At 30.2% G+C, this 24,916-nt stretch overlaps 3 protein-coding genes across 3 annotated transcripts; all 3 read left to right on the forward strand.

The window, feature by feature from the left end:
• Nucleotides 1-10,761: 10,761 nt before the first annotated feature.
• On the forward strand, nt 10,762-16,091 carry LOC107642455 (arabinosyltransferase XEG113). Its single transcript, XM_016345815.3, has 13 exons — nt 10,762-11,274; nt 11,691-11,996; nt 12,150-12,355; nt 12,663-12,768; nt 13,183-13,439; nt 13,603-13,738; nt 14,017-14,111; nt 14,205-14,258; nt 14,661-14,774; nt 14,935-15,033; nt 15,131-15,247; nt 15,478-15,564; nt 15,681-16,091. Exons 1-13 carry the CDS (start codon nt 11,076-11,078, stop codon nt 15,846-15,848), a joined length of 1,944 nt encoding a protein of 647 aa, XP_016201301.1. The 5' UTR covers nt 10,762-11,075; the 3' UTR covers nt 15,849-16,091.
• Nucleotides 16,092-16,243: 152 nt separating this feature from the next.
• Nucleotides 16,244-19,467, forward strand: LOC107641621 (Tetratricopeptide repeat (TPR)-like superfamily protein). The gene has a single exon (XM_016345102.3). It carries the CDS (start codon nt 16,438-16,440, stop codon nt 19,303-19,305), a length of 2,868 nt encoding a protein of 955 aa, XP_016200588.1. The 5' UTR covers nt 16,244-16,437; the 3' UTR covers nt 19,306-19,467.
• A 1,318-nt stretch (nt 19,468-20,785) lies between these two features.
• Nucleotides 20,786-23,767, forward strand: LOC107641622 (F-box/kelch-repeat protein At3g23880-like). Its single transcript, XM_016345103.3, has 2 exons — nt 20,786-22,121; nt 23,331-23,767. The coding sequence occupies exon 1, from the start codon at nt 20,817-20,819 to the stop codon at nt 21,951-21,953; it is 1,137 nt and encodes a 378-aa protein (XP_016200589.1). The 5' UTR covers nt 20,786-20,816; the 3' UTR covers nt 21,954-22,121; nt 23,331-23,767.
• Nucleotides 23,768-24,916: the final 1,149 nt, after the last annotated feature.

The raw sequence follows: 24,916 nt of genomic DNA on the forward strand, positions 1-24,916 counted from the left end.
TAAACTTCAGTTAAATTTTTAAATCCTTCTTCTGTCGGTTCATCTTTCATAACTTTGTTTAAAACTTATATTATAATTCATATTATTGTGAGTATTGAAATTTTAAATTAAGAAAAAACCTTATCATGAATATTGACAAATTGATCATTGGTATTTTTGTATTAGGTTTTGAAAAAAGTGACAAATTTATCGGTGATATCTTAAAAAAATATATATATATATATGTTGGTCGGGATATTTCCTAAAAAAAAAGATACATCAAGTCACTTGTGTAATGGTGAAAAAGAATGAGGTTAGCAAAGAATGTTAATGAAGAAGTAGAGATTTAGACAAGAAGCACTTAGTGAAATATTGAATATATGACCATGACAGTCGAAATGAGAATAAAGGGTCACAGTTAAAATGCAGTTAAAATTTAAATCTGATCCTAAATTAAAAATTTTGATTTTCTAAATTTTGAATTTTATTTTAGATAAAAAATATAATCTCTTATTATTTATTTTATAAGTGAGATTAAGAGAAAATATTAGAAAAAAATTATTTAAAAGTGAGAAATTACACTTTATTTTGTAAAGTAAAAATTTAAAATTTAAAAAATTTAAATTTTTTAATTACACTAAAAATTTTGCAAATTTTCAATTATATTGACAGAGTGATGCTATCGAAGAACATAGGAGGCTGTTTGAATAATTTTTTAATTTTTTATTTATAAAAAGTTATAGGATTAATGTTTGGTATGATTTTTAAAAATTAAATTATAATTTTTTTAAAATTTATTTAAGTGCTTACCAAGAATTAAAAAAATTGATTCTTTATAATAAAATTTTTTTATCATTTTTTTTAAAATAAATATTTTTAAAATTAAAAAATAAAATATAAAATAATTTATTTATAAATACGCTATTTTTAATATAAATATTTATTATTTAATTTTTTTAAACAATTAAATTAAACTATTTACCCAAACTAAACTAGAGTATAAGTGCATCTAAATGTTAAAAATCAATTTATTTTGTTTATACATTATTTCATTTCTACTTTTAGTTTAGTTCTTTATAATTTCGTTTCAATTTCAAACTCTACTATTTATTTCTTCATTTTTTTTCAGTATTTAAGTTTTCTGCTTTTCAATTCTCAATTTTACTTCAAGTATGTTCATTTTTTTTAGCATTACTTGTTTGTACTATTTTTTTCATTAATAATACAAGATTTATATTCGTTTTTATTGTGTCTGAAATTATTTCTTACACTTAATCGATATATAAGTCTCAAATGGAATATTTTTTTTAAGTTGTATCTATTTTTGAAATTAAAATTCTTGATACAAAATTGATGGACAGTTTGCATCAAGATAAAACAAAATCAAGGCAAACACAACCAATTGAAGTTAAAGTTTGACATGAATAAATAATATTTTATTTCGTAATCTAGCAAGCTGAGCTATAGTACTATCATGGTACTACTTTAACTAGTCCAGATCCAGCTACTGATATACAATCATTAAAATCAACCCAATTTGACTGAAACTAAAATTGACTAAAATATTCAACCGGATTTGACTAAAATTTTCAATTCTTCATTCACTGCTAATCTTCAACTCATCAATCTATATATGATTGGTTCAACATTTAATGTTTCTATATTAAATAAGTCTATATATATCATATTGTGCTAATATTTCTAATAAAAAATTAGAATTTAGTTAACCAGTCTGAGTTGATTGAGTAGTCAACTCATTCATTTATTTAAGTAAGTGTCATAAAATTTGCGATAAATTAATTTTTAGTTTGTTGGATTAAAGGATATCATAGACAATTAAAAAAATTAAGATTTAATATTAATTAATATGTATTTAAAAAAAAGATAGAATTATTGATTATTTTTTTGTTATAAAAAATGTAAATTTAATTTTTTGATATATTTATTGTGTATGTGTTAAAATAAAAAAATTTAAAAAATTTTATTAATAATAATCTTAACATATATATAATAGTTAAATCCTAAAAACTATAGTATAAAATGAGTGCTACATAACTAAGAGTTGGAGTTTGGCCATATTAATTAATGATTATTAACTCTCATTAATGCTATTGTCGAATTGTGTATGTCGTTACATGCCTAAAATTATTGAGCTGTAACCAACGCCAATGCAAATCTGTGATCAATATATTTATATTTTTATTTTTCCAATGGGCTAAAACAAAACCAGAACTAAAACCATGGATTGCTAGCTATTTGTAGCTATTGTGAAGTTTCCAATCTGATAACTTCAAACTTGAAACTTTCCTCTTTTATTAAAAATTTGGCATTTTTCGAAATAATAAAAGGATTTATCTAAGGACGAATAATAAAGTTATAAGTTAAAAAAAATTATAAAAAATAATATAAAATTTAAATTTTTAATATATTTGTTATATATTTATTAAAATAAAATATTTAAAATTTTCTATTACTAACAATCGTAACTTATATTTTTAAGATACAAATTAGCTAAATCTATAATAATAAAAAGTATAACTCAGAGTGTTTTTCTTTTATTTAGATCCTCAATAATTTCCTCATCTTACCAAATTGGACTCCAATACAGACACACGTAATTATTTCTATAAATATTTGGAATTTCATATGGAACGTGGTCAAAGCTTTATTTTGGCACTATATATATATGAGTTTAATTTTTATATACAATATTATAAAATATTTTATATAATTTTTTAATTGTACTATTTTTAGATGATAATTTATATAATTAATATAAAAATAATTATTTTATTAATATAATTTTATATAATTGAATTTATATATAAAATTATTTTATATCTGATAATACATTAAAATTGAATTTTATATATTTCGAGTAATTAATAATGAGGTAACTTTAAAATCAATTTATTTTCCCTTGCCCTAAGTTATAGCAGATTGCAAAATATATAGTATTGAATTTTTTTTTATTTCTCACTTTAAATTCGACAGATTAAGGACTAATTCGTTGCGGATTCGAATTCCATTTAAGAATTTGTCGTTGGTCAATGGGTTGCTACATGTACAAGGCGAGATTCAAACTCTCGACACTTACTTAAACGGACGAGTGAGTTGACCACTCGACTAATCTAAGTTAGTTATACAGTATTAAGTTAATCACTCATTGGCAATGCTTCCTAATTAGTCTCCAATCACAGCTAGCTGTTCTAGGATTACCTTGCGGTTAACGTTTTAATAAAGTGGGATATGATTGAATAATCAGAAAAAATACTTAATATATTTTTTAAAATATTTAATAACAAAAAAAAATTAACCAAAAATAATTCGAATTTATTTTATTTAGCATTATAATAATTAATAATTGTTAAACAAGCTAAATTATTTTAGCTGTTTTTTTTTTCCCCAAGCTAGTATTACCTATATTATTATTAGCTAGTATAGTTTGAAAATTATGGAGAGTTATAATTTGTCTTTTTATTTTTTAATATATAATTTTAAATATAATAAACATATAATTATAAATAGTCTCTCTAGTCTCTAATATTATCCTGTTATTATTTACTTTGACTTTTTGTTTCTAACTGGGGATGACAATTATATTCCCAATATGACATGCATTCTATAATTCTATTAATATATATAAGTTTGAATTATTTATTAATACGCAAATTAAAGTGATAGAGCCACGTGCTTCCATTTAATTCGACGTACAAATTAGTACATTATTTGTACAATACAGGTATAAACATAATGTTAATTATTAATTTATTATGACAACACTGAATTGTTAGATCATAGTCTCATGCCACTTAATTAAGGGAAGCATCCACGTTATTACTGATATGGAATGAAGTAGGGTATGCTATATACCAATTCTTTATTCAAATTAATTAAGAATAAGAAGCATTTAATTAGTCAAAGCCACACACAAAGCCACTTGCATTTAATGCTTTGACACCAATTATTAATTGAGAACGTCAACCAATCGATTAAATCGAGAGAAAAATTTAAAATAGTCTCTGACAATTATCTTAAAAGACAACGAAATCTTTAATAAAAATAAAAAAAATTTAACTCAATCTTGACAATTATTTCGAAAGGACAACGAAATTTTTTATACCAAAAAAAAAATCAATGTTATTTTTTTGGCACAGAACTAATTAATTCTAAAAAAAATTAGAGATCAAATTAAATATTTTTTTTTTAGAAACTTCATTGTCCTTTCGAAGTAATTGTCAAGAGTCGGATGAGGTATTCACTCTAACAAAAACGATTATTATTATTATTTGTCTTTTATTAATCTTGCATGCACATACAGTACACTTAACCTGAAATTTCTACATACTATAGTATTATAATATATTAAAATTTAAATATATGTGTCACACTTGTTTGTTAAGAGTTGTCAACCACTAAATCACAATCAACGACTCATGGATTAATTAATTAGATGCTGACTAGGATAGGGTTTTAGAATAAACCACTAGATTGCTCAACAAATAGATTGTAATAGAAAAATGTGGGGTAATATATATATTTTTTAAAATAAATCTTTGTTAATTTTTTAAAAAGTTGTCTTTTTTAAATGATGACAGAAATATATAGATTTTATGAAATTAATATATATATATATATATATATATATTTTGATAATACCCAAACATAAAATAGGAAAAACGTATATATTGAGAAAATTAAAGAAGAGAATTAGAAGAAAAAAATAAAATAAAATAAAAGTAAAAGAAAAATGAGTACAAATTAGAAGAATATAAAAGGAAAATGCAGTTTAAAGAGGAGGAAGAAAAAAAAAATACTAATTTTATGTTATATATTTTATTTTTTGAGTTAATACTATTTAATTTAAACCTTTCAAATAGAGTATAAATTAGAATTGAACTTACTCACTTGAGTTTAAAAAGTTTGCAACTTAAATTTAAATAATTTTTACAATATCAATGGTAAAAAAGGAATGTAAAATAAATAAAATAAATAATTAAGATTCATATTATTAAATTAAAATGCTTTTATTATATATTCTCGCTTTCTCTCAGGTGCTGTACACCCTTAAAACCAGTTAAAATAATATATTTTTTTTTTAAAATAAAAATATGCACAAACTTTTTTATGCGCATAGATTCTCCCACGCACATCCACGCTACGTAATTAGTAAACTAAGAACGCATGATAGGAGGATTTATTTCTTAATTATTTTATGAAGGATTAATTAATGAGTTTTTCTAAGCAATATTTTATTTTAGAGTACTAGTTAACCTACATTTCCGATTCAATGCATTGTTAACTTATTAAATAGTATTTTTTTTTATAAACAATTTCTAAAACTACATTGAAACCTTAATTAATCAATATTCTTAAAATATTGCTCGTTAAAACCTGCGACTAATTAGTATAGCTACATTATATTTTTTACAGTGAAATTTGTAGTTACGTCACTAAGGATATGCTAGCCAGCTCTAGAATATAGCTTAGGATCATGTGCATTTTTATTTATGTCATTATGTGTGTGTATGTTAATTTATTAATTATTTAAAAAAATGTATTCATCATCATGTTAGAATTTCGTTACACATTTAAGTATTTTTATTAATTAAATTTAATTAAATTGGTTCAAATTTAACAAAATTATTTATAGATATAAGAGTAAAATCAATAATTTCTTTTTTTCACATCAAAACTAACATTAAAATTTTTTAATTTTAACACTGAAATATCTTAAAATTCTGAATTTAATACTTCAGTTTTTTTTTTCTTTTCATTCTTATTCTTTTTTTTTTGTTCGTGCAATACTTTTGTATTTTTATTTATAAAGTTATATTTTTTTTCAAAAATTTTAGTGTTTATTGTAAAAAAAGATAAATAGAAAATAGAAAAAGTTGCATATTTTTTTATATACTTTTTTTTGTTTAATTTTTTGTTTTTATTCTTCTTAGAAGATAAAACAATAAAAATTATGTGAGTGTGGAATAAAAAAAATATGAAAACACAAAAAGAAAGTCGTGGAGTTATTTAAAAATATATATATAAAACATAAAAATAATATTGAAATTTCTTAGTCATAACAAATAAATTTTTTATTTTTGACATTAAAATTTCTTAAATGTGACACATAAGACATAATGTTGCAGTTTTTTTTTTTTTTTGAAAGAAGAAAAAGACGATGACAACCGTAAAAAAGAATTGCATAGGAGAAGATGATGATGATGATAAAAAATGAAGAAAAAGAAGAAGAACAAGAAAAAGAGAAGGAAGTAGAGAAAAAGGAGGTAATAACAATAATGATCATGATGATGATGATAATGAAAAGAAAATAAAAAAAAAATTGAAGAAAGAAGAAAAAGAAAAAGAATATATAAAGAAAAAATAAGTTTATGTAAATTTGACTTGATTGAATTAGGTTTAAAAAAACTATTCTCTAATATTTATGATCATGTTATTGTGAAGAAAATCACTAAGTAAATTCAGTTTAATTATAGGAAAAGTATAGGGTACCAACATATTATCTGCCAACTTATTACCAACAATAATTAATTATTATATTTTAAATACATATATAAAAAGACACATCTATAAAATATATCTATAAAAACACTTCTATTAAACATAGCCATAAAAAAGATATTTTTATTAGACACATCCATGAAGACACTTCCATAAAACACAGTTATAAATTAGAGTTGGCAGAAGTTGGCAGATATGCTGTTGGTAACGTAGCGGAACCGTTAATTATAATGTAGTGGAGTTTAAATATTTAATACTTAATATTTTTTGATTGGTTTGTTACAATTCGGTTATCGAGTAATATATCTCACTAAAACAAATATCAACCAAAGTCAGTTTATTTTAAATGTGTAACTTCTTACTAAGTAAAGAATTATATAATTTTTGTTAATTAAAAAAATATTAACTTTTTGTTTATCATATTTTATATTAATTTTAGATTTTAAAAGATAATTAACATATTAATCAGGTTAACCATATTTTGAATAACATTATAAAAGTTAAAAACCTAAACAATCTCGTTACGTTATCAACAGCATTTTTGTCAACTTCTGCCAACTCTTATTTATAATTGTGTTTAATAGAAGTGTGTCTTTGTGGATGTGTCTAATAAAAATATCTTTTTTATAGCTGTGTTTAATAAAAGTATTTTTATAGATATATTTTTTGGATGTGTCTCTTTATATATGTATTTAAAATATAATAATTAATTATTATTAGTAATAAGTTGGCAGATAATACGTTGATACCCTATATTTTTCAAACCTAAAATGTACTAATTTATTATTTTATCTCTAATAACAATTTATTTTCTAAAGAACTTTACACTCCTCCTTAACATAATACATTATTATCTGTCATAAAAGTCTTCTTGTTCTATTTACACACAAGACATGCATGCAACATTATTCTCAGTATTTTTTCTTAATTATTTATGTGAAGACTTAGTCCCTCCCTGATTATTGAGTTTGCCTCTGATCTCTTATTTGAATTGAAAAACTGGTTGCTTTGACAGCCACCACGTGAGAAGAAATTAAATTAAACTTTGAATAATTTGTTTGTATTTATAACATTAATTATATTAATTAATACCTACTCACCTTAATTGACAATTGGGTCTACTTGCTAGTTTGCTTTGACTTTGGTGATCATCAACACCTGTCACCTAACATACAAAACATTTTTTTTATAGAATATTTATTTAACTAAGGTCAATGATATATTTTCTTGATTGGATACTTTTTGTGGGACCTATACTAATAGGGTCTATATTGTCAACCAATAATAAAATTATACATTTGACAATTAGATAATTTTTTTTTTTTGGACGTGGATAAAATTCATTTGAGATGATCTATTCACAAAATTCCATATGTAAGTGATTGGATTTTTTGTTTTTTTTTTTTTTGGGGTTTAACTATTGTGAAAATTAATTGCGCATGAATTTTCAATGAAGAGTATGATGAACCCTAATCACTATAAATAGATATTGAATATGGGCCTATGGGAATTTTCAAGGCAATGCCCCAAAGAGTGGCCCATGGACCATGAAGGTAGCCTTGAATATTGGCCCACATAGGTGGATTCTTTCGACATTTTTCAATGAGTCTCTTTTCCATGACCAAAAAAAAAAAAAGAGTTTCTTTTGGTAAAGGAGAGTTGCTTTGATTGAATATTTTTGGTCAACAGTGAGTTTATCAAGGTTTCATTAAGACCAAATAAAATAAAATAAAATAAAAGTTTCATTTCTAATGTTTTGACTTTTGATTATAAAACATAATCACTATGATGATAGGCATATAACTATTAACTAATAAATTATAATAAATTGTTAATAAAAAATTAGATTTTATATTAAAATAAAAAAATAAATATAAATAATGAATAAATTTTAAAATTTTAAAATCAATAAAAAATAAAAAAAATTGATAAACAACCATTTAAACATTAATGTGACAATAAACTAAATTAAATAATACATATTTGAATTAAATAAATTAAATAATTAATATAATGAATTCATTCTAATTATTTGAGTCAATAAAATAAGTTAATCAAATAAAAAACATCTTATAAATATATCATGTAAAAATTATAACACTTTTAAAAATTATTAATTAAAATATATAAGACAAAAAATTAAAGTCTCTAAATGACTGCTTAGTGATAAAAGAGACAGAAATGTAAAGATAATAAGAAAGTTTGTCTAAAAACAGCCACTTTTAAAAGAATGTGTAATAAGCTAGTTCACTGATTGAACACTCTTGCGTTGAAGATGAACATGGTAAGAAATATGTTGAAGTTGTGGGATGTAAAAATGAATTGGTAGAGGAGCGTTCCGCATTACAAAAAAGGACCCGTGCGAGTAATGGTGGACAAAGTGAAAGTAAAAATGTCGGCTTGAGTAACACAAATATTGGTGAGAATTCAATGCCTAAAAAATTTAAGGATTCTTTTGTAAGGTTCATCTACGAAGGGTGAGTTAGGGCCTAATATCAGGACGAAAAGCATAGTCTATGGATATGAATATTTCTATACTATTCATTGTTGGTCCCAAAGAAAAAGAAGTTAGGTTAACCATATCGATTCAAATATGCAAGGGGCTCTTGCTTTTTCAGGATAAGAAGGGGTAGAGAAAATGACTCGAGTTAATGTTAGAGTACCAAATGCTATGGCGCTGAAGTAAACTATGCCTTACTCTCAAGAAAAACTCGAACTACCTTCCATAAAAGGGTATCTGTACCCGAAATTAACACCGGTGAATAGGTAGAATACCTAGGGACGCGAGACAATCTTCTCTAAGAAACTCGGCAAAATATTCCAATAACTTTAGGAAAAGGAGTGTCGCAGGGACGGATCTATGTGGGTGGTTGTGGGGGCAAGCGCCCCCACTACAATTTGAAAATTTTTTGAGTAGTATATGATAATAATATTTATTTGTCCCCACTAAATTATTAAATTTGACCCCACAATAATTTTTAATTCAATTTTTGGTACTTTATAATCAATTTAAAAATTTAATATTACATGTCATTAGAATGATCAATTCTCAATTTAAATGAAATTTATGTTTTTTTTAGACATCGACTTGAAAGAGTATTATTTATCTTTTTTTGATATTAGTTTTTTTTTTTTTAGTAACAACTGCATTAATTTAAAGAACTTTTTCAACTATAAATCTCAATAAGAATTGACTTCTAATTATATGAGAGGTAAATTTCTAAATAAGTATTTACTGATATATATATATATATATATATATATATATATATATATATATATATATAAAAGTCTTTTTATAAACTAAGTCTAACCAAGTTAAACAATAAAACATAGAATAATGTTAGTCATAATTGATTTTTATTATCTTAGATTAATTTAGTTGAGCTTGTTTAACAAAAAAAAAAAAAAACTTGAATGTGTAGCTTATTCTATATAAAAAGAGAAATATTTCGATTGTATTGTTAAGAAAAAGATTACTCGATTTTTTTAAAATATAAAACCTAAATAATAAAATTTTAAATTATTTGTTATTATTTAAATTATTATTTTAGTATTTTTAATTTGTAAATTAGATATTTTAAAGACTAATCATGTTATATGTACATAAAAAATAACTACCTGTATACATATTGAAATAAAAAAATACATTAAAAATAAATTAAACAATACATATATTTATATACAAATATATAATAATTAATAAATATTTTGATAACTAATTTATATATACACATAATCTTTTTATTATAAAAATTATTATTATATTATATATATTTTACCCCTACTATCAAAATTTTATAAATTCGTCACTAAGTGTCCCTCATAAAAGGAGTTTGATGACCTGATGATAGAAGAACCGACAACCAAAGTGCCAGTAAACAACCCCAAAATTATAATTTATTGAGAAAAACTCAAAATAACTCCTGACAATTATTTTGAAAGACAACGAGGCCCTTGAAAAAAAGAAATCCAATTCGGCCCCTGACAATTACCTCGAAAAGACAACAATGTCCATGTACCAAAAAAATTCAATGTTTTTTTTTTACACAGAAACTAATCAGTCAAAAAAAAAATATCAAGGACCGGATTGAATATTTTTTTTAGACCTCATTGTCCTTTTGAAATAATTGTCAGGATCAAATGGATATTCACTCTAATTTATTTGTAAATTTTTAGTAAATAGATACTTAAATTAATCCCAAAAAGATTCTCATCACCTACTTTCTTTTCCAATAAATTTTGGTTACACTAAAAGTTTTTAAAATTATTTGATTTATAGTAATATTTTGAACACTTAATTGCTTTATAATAAAATTTAGAAGAAAAAAAAAAAAAGAAATTCATGTCTTTGAACGCTAAACAGAAGCAGCAAGGAGCAGAACACACCAACACTGAGAAATCAGAACAGAACAAACAGAAGCGAGTCAAATTTGGGAAACAGCAATCTGCACCAAAATCTAACTTTTACCGTCTTTCAATTTCACACTCCCTCGAAAGATGAAAGAAGAAACAAGGACGAAGATGGATTCAAAGGGTGATGATTTGTGAATGCGAGACAGAGGAACCAGAATCAGATGGGGTTGGTTAAAACCTGCGAAGAAGTCACACATTCTCGGCCTCTGTTCTTGACGATCTACACAGTTGTCATCGTTGGCCTCGTCGTTTCCACATGCTACGTCTTCTCCGCTATTTACTCTGCCAACCCTTCTTCACCTGATTCCTCTTCCTCCACATGGTTCTCTTTGTCTTCTCAACCTTCCTCTCCCGTTTCAGGTACTCACTCACTCTAACTATTCTTAATGCATTGAAGCTGTTTGATAAAAGTCATGTAGCTGACTATGACATCAATTATTGATAAACTTCTGATGTATTGGTTGCATGTTCTTTTTTAGCATCAAAATCATGCCTTTGCTTGTTACTTGGCAGTTTTGGCTTGAATGTGGAGCACCCTTTGGTATTAAGAGTCTGGTAACATGTAGTGATATTAGTTTTACCTGCCTTTGATGCTATATCAGTGGGTTTGTTTGAATGAATGGATTGTTGGTATCTTTCAATATAGACCTTTTTTATTTGTTAGTTTGTCACATTCACCGGATTTTGTTATTGGCTTGTGTAACATACTTTTTAGCCATGTGTTGGTGGGATTTTAAACTTTTAATTGAAAATGGTTTTGGATTTTTCTTTTCCAGATGAGGGTCGTGGTCCTACAGATCAGACACTCAACTTTTCTAAGTCAGAAACTGTGCATGATGTGCACCCTTCAACCCCAGAAACACAAAAAGTATTATGGAAAAGACCTGTTTTGGATGTTCCACCACCGCCTCACCCTAAAAAGATGCCACCTTTGGAGGATTTCCGACTGACCAAAGAACTGATTCAGCAAAGAGTGAAAGATAACATCGTAATAGTGACTTTTGGGAATTATGCATTCATGGACTTTATTATGACTTGGGTTAGACACCTGGATGATCTTGGAGTCTCTAATTATCTTGTCGGTGAGCATCGCCGTTTAAGCTTTCATTATTTTTTCTTTTTTCTTATATATTGTTTTTGTTTAGTTGGCCATGACATTTTCCTAAGCATGTTAGGTATTCTTTACAGTTGACTAGTTAGGATTTTGTTAAATGAGCTTGAAATCTAACTTTTAGGTGCAATGGACACCAAAGTGTTGGAGGCACTGTTTTGGAAAGGGGTTCCAGTATTTGACATGGATAGCCATATGAGCACAGTGGATGTTGGCTGGGGTTCTCCAACATTTCATAAGATGGGGAGAGAGAAAGTTATTCTAATAAACTCAATACTTCCTTTTGGTTATGAACTATTGATGTGTGACACTGACATGGTTTGGTTGAAGGTACTTTCCTCCATTTTCTCAATATTTTTGTTTGCTTATAATGGTGACTGATAAGCTTGCGAAGTTCTTTTGTGCATCATCCAAATTGAACAAGTTTCTTTTTGACCTTGTTATATTTCTTTTTCACTAATCTTAATTTAGTATGGTTTCATTTTATCCTTTTGCTACATATTTTATGTTCCATTATCACATTATATCAACCTTTTATCCTCATAGTTAAGGATGTCTCCAACACTAGTATGTGATTGTTCTCAACTTATATATGTTGTTTTTCAAATATATATTCAATTTGGTGATTGTGGAGCAGAACCCCCTTCCATATCTTGCTCGTTATCCTGAAGCAGATGTATTGACGTCTAGCGATCAAGTTATACCAACAGTTGTTGATGATAGTCTGGAAGTTTGGCAAGAAGGTGAATATCTGATAATGAACAGAGCTTAATGATTTAGATTTTAGTGTTCTTTTCTAGTGGGGCTTATTTACTGCAACTGCATAATTATGAGTCATGTTGAACTCTTAACATATCATTTGCAAGTGATAATCAAGTGAAACCTATTTACATGAGAATGCTCCTTATAATGATAGTAACCTTTTATGCCATCTTGTACACACTTAGTTTTTCAGGCATCATTAGATTTCCTCATCATGCTTTTCGAATGACTTAAGATATGAAACCAGCAAAATATATTCTCAGGATGAAGTTTTTTACTGTAGTATTATTGGTATTCTCTGGTTTCAGAAGCAAATTTAATCTTACTGAGATATACATCCTGTGGCTCACTCTTTCTGACCATATACTAAGTATACTGTCTATCATCTTGAATAGTCGGTGCTGCCTACAACATTGGAATCTTTCATTGGAGACCAACAAAGTCTGCAAAAACATTGGCTTTGGAATGGAAAGAACTGGTTCTAGCTGATGAAAAGATATGGGATCAGACTGGTTTTAATGATATTGTTCACAGACAGTTAGGACCTTCTGTAGATGAAGACAGTGGGCTTGTTTATGCTTATGATGGAAATCTAAAGCTGGGAATTTTACCGGCTAGTATCTTCTGTAGTGGCCACACATATTTTATACAGGTTGGATCTAGTTAAACAATTTCAACCATTTGAGTTCTTTCTTTTCTTTTTTGGCTTGATTTCACATATGATGGGTTCTGTTTTACGCAAGTTATCTAAAGGAGTTCTTGTTGGACCCTGTGATCTCATTACTATCAATATTCTTGATGCTATCATTGTATAGGCTATGTATCAGCAACTCAGGTTGGAACCATATGCAGTGCACACAACATTTCAATTTGCAGGGACTGAAGGAAAGCGCCACCGACTGAGAGAAGCCATGTTCTTCCGTGATCCACCAGAATACTATAATCCTCCTGGTAAGTAGTTAATGCTCCTGCCTCCCGCTATTCTGTTGAGGAGATCATTCACTTAATTTTATTTTTCATTGCAGAACTGAGAATTACTATTTACATTTGTCTATGCTTGTTACTTAGTACTTCATGCATTTGAGAAATTTCCATGCTGTCCATCTTTCAAGCGGGCTTTCACATTCATACTTTTATAGTTAACTGTCACCTAGACGGGTCTGCTTTTGGACATTTTGACTCCTTTTCATTAAATTGCCGCAGCCTAACTCTTGGATTAACTTTTCCAGGAGGATTCTTGTCATTTAAGCCATCTATTCCAAAAAGCTTGTTGTTAAGTGGGAATCATACTGTTGGATCACATTTTACTCTTGTTAATTACCAAGTATGCATGTATATACCTGATCCTTTTCACTTATAAATTTTGAACAGAAATTTTTATGTTGTATTTTGTGATACATAAAATGAATTTGTGCAGATAAAACAGATTAGGACAGCACTTGCTATTGCTTCCATTCTGAACAGAACACTGGTGAGAATTGTTTTCTGGAATCATAAAATTGCATATTAAATGCATGTTTTTTAGTGATAGGTAGCAGCACTCATCTTGAACAAGTAACACTCTGAGGAGGACCTGGAATTATGTCCCCATGATTTATATGCTTTTCTTATAAGATTATGGATGTGGACAAAACAAAGTATGTATCAATTATCGAATTACTTTCACGTTATTAAATTTGCAAGGAGTTCTACCTTTCAAAATATCTTTGCCTAACATGTTGCCCATGATATCTGATTAGGGTAATCGATTTGAGTGTTCAAGTGGTTCTTAGTAATCGGCTATGATAATATTCTTTTTTGTTTTTTCAGTTCATTCTGTCTTCATAAATTATATTTAATGATCTTAAAATCGGCTCTAATATATGTGTTTTAGGTCATGCCTCCAATATGGTGCAGGCTTGATAGGCTGTGGTTCCCCCATCCTGGCGTTTTAGAGGGGTCTATGACTAGACAACCTTTTCTCTGTCCTTTGGATCATGTATTTGAGGTATTTCCCTTTTGATTTGGTGACCTTTATTGTTATTATTGTTCATTTATGCTTTAGTTGCGAGGCAATGCTACATAAAGGGGGAAAAGAAAAGATCTCAAAACCTTATCTACTTCACCACCCTCTTTCCCATGACCATATATTATTGGCCCCATTGCAGGTGAATGTCATGTTGAAAGAACTCCCCGAGGAAGAGTTTGGCCCTCGAATAGATATTAGAGAGTACTCATTATTTGATAATCCCTCTCTGCCGCCTGAGGTGAATATTATTCCAAGTTCCATCAAATTTTAGATCATGAGTTCTGCTATATTGTTGTAGTTTACTGAGTGAAAATCATGGTTGGATTCTTGATCAGGTTAAAAGATCATGGCTTGATGTTCAGCTCTGTAAAGAAGGCAGCCAAGATTGCAATGCATCAGATAATACCATTGGGGGAGTACTTAAATTTCCAAAGCATAGCAATGAAGAGATGGTATTTGAAATTTTGATCCGCTAAGTATTGAATTCAGTTCAAATTCTTCGAAACAACCTTATAAAGTACACTGATATGATCATATTAGAATGCTAGAACTTTTTTGATTCTACCAAGGGAACTCATTAACTTGCATTAAGGAGCTGATACAAAGAAAGAACTACAAATAGACTCTACAATATTTTCATTTTACTTGCATTTGAAATTCGTAGTTTTGCTTGAATTCACAGTACCAGAAAGTGTTCCCGTCATTCAAGGATGTAAAAGTCATTCAGTTCAGTTCGATGCAAGATGCTTTCGCAGGATTCACCGACAAGGTACGGCCATTTTGTCTTCTCCTGTTTGGAATTTTTCTATTAGTATGTTGCATAATGAAAAGAAACTTGTGTTGATTCATCCAGTCCTGATTACCATCCTTTCTTGTTTTAATCAGGAAAGGGAAGAAAAATTCCGAAAACGCGTCAAACGGTATTTAGGCATATGGTGCTGTGTGTTGGATCACACCCCCGGTCACATTTATTATGACATGTACTGGGACGAGAAACCTGGATGGACGCCGCTCCCTCCTCAAACTTCTGCAGATGATCATCCACCTTGGTGAGGTCAAATTCAGGATTATGTTTGTTAATATACTGTAATACACGCAAGAGTTTAAAAGATGGTTCGGTTTCTGATTCGTCGTCAAGACCACGGTTTCCATACTTACAGAAGCTAAAGAATCTAACGAATCTTGTATCCACTTTGAAGATGTAAGTTACCACTGAGATGAGACTCTGGTTCTTGTGTAACAATTGTAAGTAAAATTGCCTTGTACCAAGTTTTCAACATTGCAAGAAAAAAGAAAGTGAAGCCTACAATGTCTTAACATGAGGTTGCAGTTTTTGCACGTTGATATCTTAGTTGATATTGAATTGCATGTTTTATAATAAACTTAATACTAATCACATTAGATTATGGAAATATAACACCTAATGGCTAACACAATAGTTCAATGAATTCTTTTACAAACAAATTCGTGTTAAAAAGAAAAGAGAAAAAAAAAAAGTTATAGAACAAGATAATCCACATCAACACCTGAGTTGGCAGTTGCTCCAGAAATCCTAGACCCTACCCATCAAATAGCGAAATTTCTCTTTTGCAAATGCAAGCCTTTCATTGCAAGATTTTTCGTATTCTACAGTGATGTGAAAATGAGAACATGGGTAGCTTTTCCTTTTCAATTGCTCCTAAAGCATATAACAAGATGGGCCTCTCAAAATTTAGCCTTTCTTCCACCAAGAAGATCACTATCATCCAATTCATTTTCTTCACAGAACTACCATAAGGGAAGGTTCAGCAATTTTAAGGGGCAAAGAGATTTCATTCTATCAAATTCTCGTCCTCTGTTGTCATCTTTTGGTCATTGTTTTTCCACTGCCATTCAACTGTTCGAGGAAATGCCACAAAGGAGCTTTTGTGTCAATAATGTTCATTTTGGATTAGTTCTTGATTACATTAGATTGTCCCTCAAAAAACCAAGAACTGTGACTGCCTATGTTGCTCACTGTGCTTCCTTAAAAATAGGTGCTCTAGGTCACCTACCTATTTCAACATCTCTACTCACTGTTTATTCTAAGGCTGGAGATTTCAAATCCTCAAGAGATTTGTTTGGTGAGATTCATAACAGAGATATCATAGCTTGGAATGCCATTGTTGCAGCATGTCTTGAAAATAACTGTTATAGTAGAGCAATGGAATTCTTAGAGGAAATGAATAAGGCTCAAATTGGGTTTGATTCCACCACTCTATTGCTTATGGTATCAGTTTCACTCCACATGAAAAATTTTGAACATGGACAGGCAATTCATTGTTTGAGTGTAAAATCTGGGATGCTTGTGGATATCAGTCTAGGTAATGCTTTAACTGATATGCATGCAAAGTGCGGCGATCTAAGCTCCGCTGAGAGTCTATTTGAAGAGATGGAATATAAAGATGTTGTTTCATGGAATTCAATAATGAGAGGAAGCCTTTACAATAGTGATCCAGAGAAATCACTATATTACTTCAAAAGGATGACTTGTGCTGGAGAAACAGCCGATTGCATTGGTCTATCTTGTGCTATTTCGGCTTCTTCAAGGTTGGGAAAGTTGGCTTTTGGCCAGTCCATTCATGGGCAGGGAATCAAACTAGGTTACAGGGACAGATCACATGTTTCATTTTCCAACTCTCTCATTTCGTTGTATTCACAAAGTGGCAACATCAGCGACGCTGAGACAGTATTCAGGGAAATAGCACAGAAAGATGTCGTTTCCTGGAATGCAATGATGGAAGGATTTGCTTCAAATGAAAAAGTTAATGAAGTATTTGATCTTCTGCTTGAAATGCAAACAACAGGATCTTTCCAACCTGATGTTGTAACATTTACCACCATACTTCCACTATGTGCAGAGCTTCTGCTCTCCAAAGAAGGAAGAACTATCCATGCATTCGCAATTCGACGACAGATGGTACCTGATCATCTTCCTATGCTGAACAGCCTGATAGACATGTACTCAAAGTTCAACCTTGTGGAGAAAGCCAGGATCTTGTTCAATTCTGCCTCACAGAGAGATTTGGTATCATGGAATGTAATGATATCTGGCTATTCCCAAAACAGTTATTCTGAGGAAGCTCGAGATTTGTTCAGGGAGTTGCTAAACCGGGTTCCAAATTGCAGTCCTTCAACTGTTTTTGCTATTCTTTCTTCCTGTGATTCCCTTGATAGTCTCCACTTTGGAAGATCAATTCACTGCTGGAAGTTAAAATCTGGATTTTTGAACGACATTCTTCTTGTAAATTCTCTCATGCACATGTATATCATTTGTGGTGACCTGAAAGCTGGTTTCTCAATTTTGCAAGAGAACTCTGCAGTTGCAGATATCGGTTCATGGAACACTCTTATTGTAGGTTGTGTAAGAGGTGACCATTTTCAAGAGGCTTTAGAAACTTTCAGTTTGATGAGGCAATTAGCTGCTTTCAACCATGACTCCATAACCATTGTGGGTGCCTTGTCAGCTTGTGCAAACCTAGGACTACTCAGCCAAGGAAAAACTCTCCATGGTCTTACCCACAAATCTCCTTTGCAGTCAGATACTCGTGTTCAAAACTCGCTAATTACCATGTATGGCAGATGCGAGGACATTGACAGTGCCAGAGTAGTCTTCAAATTCTGCTCTGTTCCCAACCTATGCTCATGGAACTGCATGATCTCAGCTCTATCTCATAATAAAGAAAGTAGAGAAGCATTGGAATTTTTTCGTGATCTTCAGTTCAAACCAAATGAATTCACCATTGTGAGTATTCTGTCAGGTTGTTCTCAACTTGGCATCCTAAGACATGGAAAACAAGTTCATGCTCATGTGTTTAGGTCCAGAATTCAATGTAATTCTTTCATAGCAACAGCTCTTGTAGACTTGTACAGCAACTGTGGAAGACTGGACATTGCTCTCAAAGTATTTAGACACTCAGAGAAGTCAGAATCAGCTTGGAACTCCACGATTGCTGCATATGGATATCATGGAAAAGGAGAGCAAGCAATTGAACTCTTCCATGAAATGTGCAAATCAGGAACAAGGGTGACAAAGAGCACTTTTGTTAGCCTATTATCTGCTTGCAGCCATTCAGGACTAGTTAACCAAGGTCTTTGGTTCTACAACCGGATGTTAGAGGAATACGGCGTGGAACCAGAGATTGAGCATCAAGTTTATGTGGTCGACATGCTAGGTAAATCAGGTAGGCTTGATGAGGCTTATGAGTTTACAAAAGGCTTGGAATCAAAGGCCACCTCAGGTGTATGGGGAACACTTCTAAGTGCATGCAACTATCATGGAGCAATCAAGTTGGGGAAACAAGTAGCTCAACATCTCTTTGAAGTGGATCCTCAGAATGTTGGATATTACATATCATTGTCAAATATGTATGTTGCTGCAGGAAGCTGGAAAGATGCCACTGAATTGAGAGAGTATGTACAGGACCAAGGATTAAAAAAGGCTGCAGGCTATAGCCTTATTGATGTTGGCTTGGGACAGGAGAGTGCTTAAGAAAATTAATCAAATTTCAAGGGATAAAGTTATTGACTAATAGAAATGCTTTTAAACTGTAGATATGTAAATCTAGTTTTATAGTGAGCAGTCTCATATCTATCATTTGATCCACCCCTTCTCAATGGAAATATCTACCAAGATGCAGAGTAGATTTGATTAGACACTCTCTTAAAGCTTTTTTTACCCCTTAAGCAAAGTATCATGTTCAAACTGAGAATTGGCTAGAAACAAATTTGAAACATGATTACAACAGATATACACCACATAATTAAAATAAGCAACACTTCTATTCCATAAAATTTTAATATCTTTGCTGAAGTTTTTTTTACTATATCTTCTCAATTTCATTCATCCTTTAGTAACTACTATATGACTGAATAGTTATACTAACCTCTCTATTCGACATTGCCATCAGGAGTGTAATGTAAACTCCATGGTTTCTTTAATTAAATTAACGAGAGCATCCTCCTTCACAATGTGTATGATGCAATTCTAGAAAATATTTTAGAAATTAATATTTGGTTAAATTATGTGTAAGTTGCGTTTAGCTACAACTATTTTCTATTTATGTTGAGACTTGAAATTACATGGTAAAGACATAATTACGTAAAGTTGTATTAGTTGAACATAAAATCAAATCTATCTTATATGGTTAAGAAAGATTCTCATGAGTTATTAACTATTTTACTGTTTCTCTTGAACATTAGATTTGTGGACAAATTTAATTTGTATTTACGAGCCAAAGTAACCACCTAGATGCTTTGTGTGTAACTGCTATTTAAGGGAATTTATAATAATTAAATTTTAAATATTATTTTTTGTTTGATAACCTAATATTTAAATAAAAAAATTAGTACCACTGTACAGAAGAAAGTAGGGGTGAGTACGGGTAGCGGTATTTGATTACCGGTCCGAACTCGAACCGAACCAATTAAATTGGTTCTGAAACCAACGAGTAATTGGGTCCAATCCGAACCAAACTAATGACCTTTGTAAGTAATTTGTTCATGTATCAGTTCTGGGATACGAAATCCGAACCAACCCGTGAACCCGATCATATATTAATTAAATAAAAAATAAAAATATATATGACTTTTAGTGACATTATTCAGTATTAATTTGTTTGGATTTTAATGAGTTTAGTTTTTAATGTATTTAGTGTTTAACATGTTTAGATTATTTATATTAATGTTACATGTTTATTGTACTTGTTGAATTTTTAAGATAAAAATTTGATTTTTTTATGAATTTTAAAGTCATCGGATACCCAATTATTCAAATCGAACCAATCCGTTCTTAATCGGTTTAATTTGGTTCGAACATACACAAAAAAAAATATAAATCCAAATCAAACCGAACTAATTACATTTTAATCGGTTCGATTCTAATTTCACCTTAAACCCGAACCAAACCAACGTGTGCTGACCCTAAAACCTAAGTAAATTGAAAGAATACTGTAAAACACTATTTCAAATTTGAATCTCTTCAATCCCTTGAGAGACACGGGAATGCAGATGGAGGCTCAAGAGCCAACAGCGGCGGTCCTCTTGTGTGAAGTGGTGGTGATGGAGATCCTCTCTTGGCTTCCTGCAAAGCCTCTGACGCGGCTGAAGCTTGTGTGCAAGTCATGGAACTCCATCATCTCCGACCCTCACTTCGTCAAACTTCACCTTCACCGTTCACCCAAAAATGCCATCCTCCTCTTTACGCCCCTCGACGAAGAAAATATATGGGGCTTAGTGTTTAGTAGCGTTGACTCTTTCATCCAGAATCCATCATCTACTCTTGATGCTCAAGAGAATCGCTACTCTCTACACGTAAACGACTGGGTTGTGGGTTCATGCAACGGGTTGGTTTGTGTGGCCCATGTTCTTGACCACACCAAGACCGATATTTGGCATATCTGGGTGCGTTTATTGAACCCTCTCACAGGCTATATTTCAGAGAACTCGCCGTGCTTACGTGTCAATATGCACACTGCTCTTGGATTTGGGTATGATGAGTCAAGTGGCAGTTACAAGGTACTGGCTATCATTTGGGATTCTTCTGGAACATTGATTACGCAAGTTTATAGCTTTGGTGGCAGTTCATGGAAGAGGATCAAGAGTTTTCCTGCTTTTCCGTTTTCTTGTCAAGATAATGGCTACTTCATCGGTGGCACTCTTAATTGGATAGCTTTCCGTACCCCGCATGCAGCTGATTATGATTGGTATGCTGTTACACTTGATATGTTAATGCTTGTTTCTTTTGACCTGAAATCGGATACAAGTAAAGAGATTCCGCTTCCAAAGGGTATAGATGAGATCCCCGGTCAAGAGCCAACTCTGGGAGTTTGGGGAAATAGCCTGTATCTTCTTCATGATTACAACAGCACTCATTTAATTGCATGGCAAATGAAGGAGTTTGGAGATGAAAATTCTTGGACTCAATTGCTAAAGATTAGTTTTCACCATCTCGGTGTTGAATGCCTATTTCCAGGATTTGTATTTGAGAATGGAAATGTCTTCATGTTGAGAGGCAGGCATGGTTTTGAGGCAGTGTTTTATGACCGAAGAGATAATAGTGTTAAACGCGTTAATATCTCGTCCGACACTCATTACCTCGATGCATTTGATTATGTTGAGAGCTTGGTTCAGCTTTGTTAAAATTTGGTTCCTATTCAAAGTTTTGCTTCTGCAGCATTTTGTTCTGTCAGCAAAGTTCAGGTCATTGTGATTATTTTGGGTGTTTCCTTACTCTGGCTACTTCTTGTTGTTGGATCCAAATTTGTAGACGGATCACTTGTATTTTGGCTGCAAACTTTATATATACAGGTGCATAAAATTCTAACATCCTTACCATGACTACTTGTTGCATAAGTTTATTAATTTTTGCTAATTGTTAGATGAAGTTTAAAGACAAATGAAGTTGCGTTGATTTTTTCATTAGTAAGAATCTAGAACATGATTTTCTGGAGTGAAGAATGATTTTCGCGACCATCCCATTGTGAAAGTAATGAAATTTTCACTTTATTTAGTTATTGGTTACTTTATCTTTTCATGACATATATTTTGTATGGTGAAATAGCTTCATGGCAAGCTGAAATCTTATTTATAGTAGTCATGGGATTGGATTGTACTAATAGGAATGAATAATATAAGGATGGAAATAAATTATGACATCCAATTACCCTGCCAAAAAGTACCCTAAGTATGCCCTATCTATGATGTAGATGCTCTATTTATGATGTATATACCTTCATTAGTTTTTTTCCGTGGAAATTATGTGGCTATGTGAAGGTGGCTTTGATCCTGTGTATCTCCATTTCCAATAGTGTTGGAACCAAAAAACTTACGTGTCAGAGTATTGTTTTTAGTTCTTTTTTTCTTCGGAGTAAATTTGTCATGCAGCATATGATTTTTTGGATCTTTAGATACATGTCTAATAGGATAGCAACTAAAATAAGATTTCTTTCTTAGATTGTTACATACATGTCTAATAGGATGGTAACTATGTGTATTCTGAATTTTGTTGCTGTGAGATAGTTAATACGAAGAAAAGATGATGAAGTATTGACTAATGAGAAAATTTTTTGCCACTAGAAAAGTTAGATGTACTTAAGATCTTAAAATGATGTTGTAGAGGGATGGTTGGGAGGGGAGGGGTATCATAACAAAAACTTAATGAGGGAGCTGCTTTTAGTGTTCTATTGCTGTTTTGTCAACAAAATTATCAAGTCCAAGAATTACATATCACATTAGCAGCTGAAAATTTGTTTCAATGCACTAGAAAATATACTGCTAAAAGTCACAATAAGTTTCAATGCTAAAAGTCAATTGACATTATGTCTTTTTTTAAAATCCTTCTTTCTCTCTCTTTGTTTAAACTTTATTCCAACAAATTTGGATCAATATTTATTTATTAATAGCTTGCAAAACTTTCATTGTGGAAGAAGTGAATGGAAAAATAAGTGCGTATATGCAAGTTACTAAATTACGGACTTAGTTGTCAATGGAAATATAAACAACAATTTCTATCTGCAGGGTCTGGAAAATGTGACACCAATGATTGCAAAGATAGACCAGAAGAGTGCAATAGAGCTTGAATCATATGGCTTGGGTACAAGAATGGTAATTCCTACTAGTAGTAGTTATAGTGATTAGATCTTAGCATGTTGCCACCGTAATGTTGAGAACTTTAGATGATACAACATGTGTAGCATGTTATTGCAAGCATAGGAATGTAAGTAGCGAAGATTAAGAACCAAAATTTTATAGAACTAGAAGCAGTTATTAGGTGATATATATGTGTGGTAATTCCTTTGCCAATGTTATTAGTTCCTTTAAAATATTTACTTGTTTTCATGATTTCCATGGGTGCTATCATATCTTATGGTCAACTAGACATTTTATGACAATATCTTGTTATATTGAAGACCAAGAGCAATATTTTCAATCTTAGTAATGATGTTTCTGTATGACGAGATATCCAGTGTCGTGTGTGCAAAAGATTATGGTCAATCCTTGGTTCTTGGTTGACTTCTATGAATTCTTCTGAAATCATGCAAGTGGTTTTAAACCCCTGCATTTCATTCGTGGATACAGAAGATCAGGGTGCCGTAAATACTTTTGGTGTTCCCTTAGTTTGACTAACTGTTGTTCCTGTTTATTCATCATGCTAATTTTGGTTCTAAATATGTTGTTTGGTGAATTTATTTTGAATTTATTCAAGATAATGTTATGAAAAAGTGAGCTAGTATTTGCAAATTATAATATAATGAAGTTAGTTGTAAGTTAGGATATTGACACTGGATCTGTTTTTGATGTGAATTGCAATATTAACACCCAATATGTTTATCTGTTTAGGGTTTATTGCATTATTGTGGTAGATAGTAGAGTATGATTTAACTTTTTAAAATTTCAACCCTGTTAAAATTCAATTCCTCTTCAGAGTTATGCTTCTGCAGTTTTTTGTTCTTTAAGTTATTTTAAATGCTTGCCATTTCATGTAGGCGTAGGAAAAAGTTCAGGTCATTGTGATTATTTTGGGTGTTTTCTTATTATTGTTGGATCACAGATTGCTTCAATTTTGGGTGTTTCCTCATTTTGATCTGTAATGTTTGAAGTAATCTTATTGGAAAATTATCCGGTATTCCACACTACTTTAATGGAATATGGTATGTCATATACGAATAAGTTGCCCATGTTATTTTTGGTGTTTAGTGAGGAGTTAAATTCCTAAAATATCCATCTTATCGATGAAAAGGCTGAAAATAAGCCGCCAAATGTTCTGGACTTTTGGCTTTGAAGGCTGCTGCTCTGATCTTCTTTATTAGTTTTTTTATTTATTAAAAAAGAAATCCAATTAAAAGAAGACACGTGTAAACGTATTAACAGGTAATATTTTTTATTTTTACAAAAAATATTAAAATTAATATTGAGTCTATAGTTTAATTAAAAAATTGATGAAATTAGGTTTAATTAACTTTACGTAAAATTGATAACTGAGAGTCATTAAATGAAAATTTAGTCAAATTAATTATATATAGTCATATATAATGATTTTGAGTAAAATATATGTAAATTTAATTATTAGTTATACTATGCAAACAATTGAATTTTAATATACG

This window comes from Arachis ipaensis, chromosome B5, assembly GCF_059453495.1.
Source record: "Arachis ipaensis isolate K30076 ecotype BB chromosome B5, ASM5945349v1, whole genome shotgun sequence".
Classification (NCBI taxonomy): domain Eukaryota; kingdom Viridiplantae; phylum Streptophyta; class Magnoliopsida; order Fabales; family Fabaceae; genus Arachis; species Arachis ipaensis.

What these genes read in the sequence shown, in the direction of transcription:
- LOC107641621 (XM_016345102.3), top strand. Translation starts at nt 16,438, where the DNA reads ATGAGAACATGGGTAGCTTTTCCTTTTCAATTGCTCCTAAAGCATATA.
- LOC107641622 (XM_016345103.3), top strand. Translation starts at nt 20,817, where the DNA reads ATGCAGATGGAGGCTCAAGAGCCAACAGCGGCGGTCCTCTTGTGTGAA.
- LOC107642455 (XM_016345815.3), top strand. Translation starts at nt 11,076, where the DNA reads ATGGGGTTGGTTAAAACCTGCGAAGAAGTCACACATTCTCGGCCTCTG. An exon ending in ACCTTCCTCTCCCGTTTCAG is followed by an intron (nt 11,275 to 11,690) that starts GTACTCACTCAC and finishes TTTCTTTTCCAG; the next exon opens with ATGAGGGTCGTGGTCCTACA. An exon ending in AGTCTCTAATTATCTTGTCG is followed by an intron (nt 11,997 to 12,149) that starts GTGAGCATCGCC and finishes TCTAACTTTTAG; the next exon opens with GTGCAATGGACACCAAAGTG.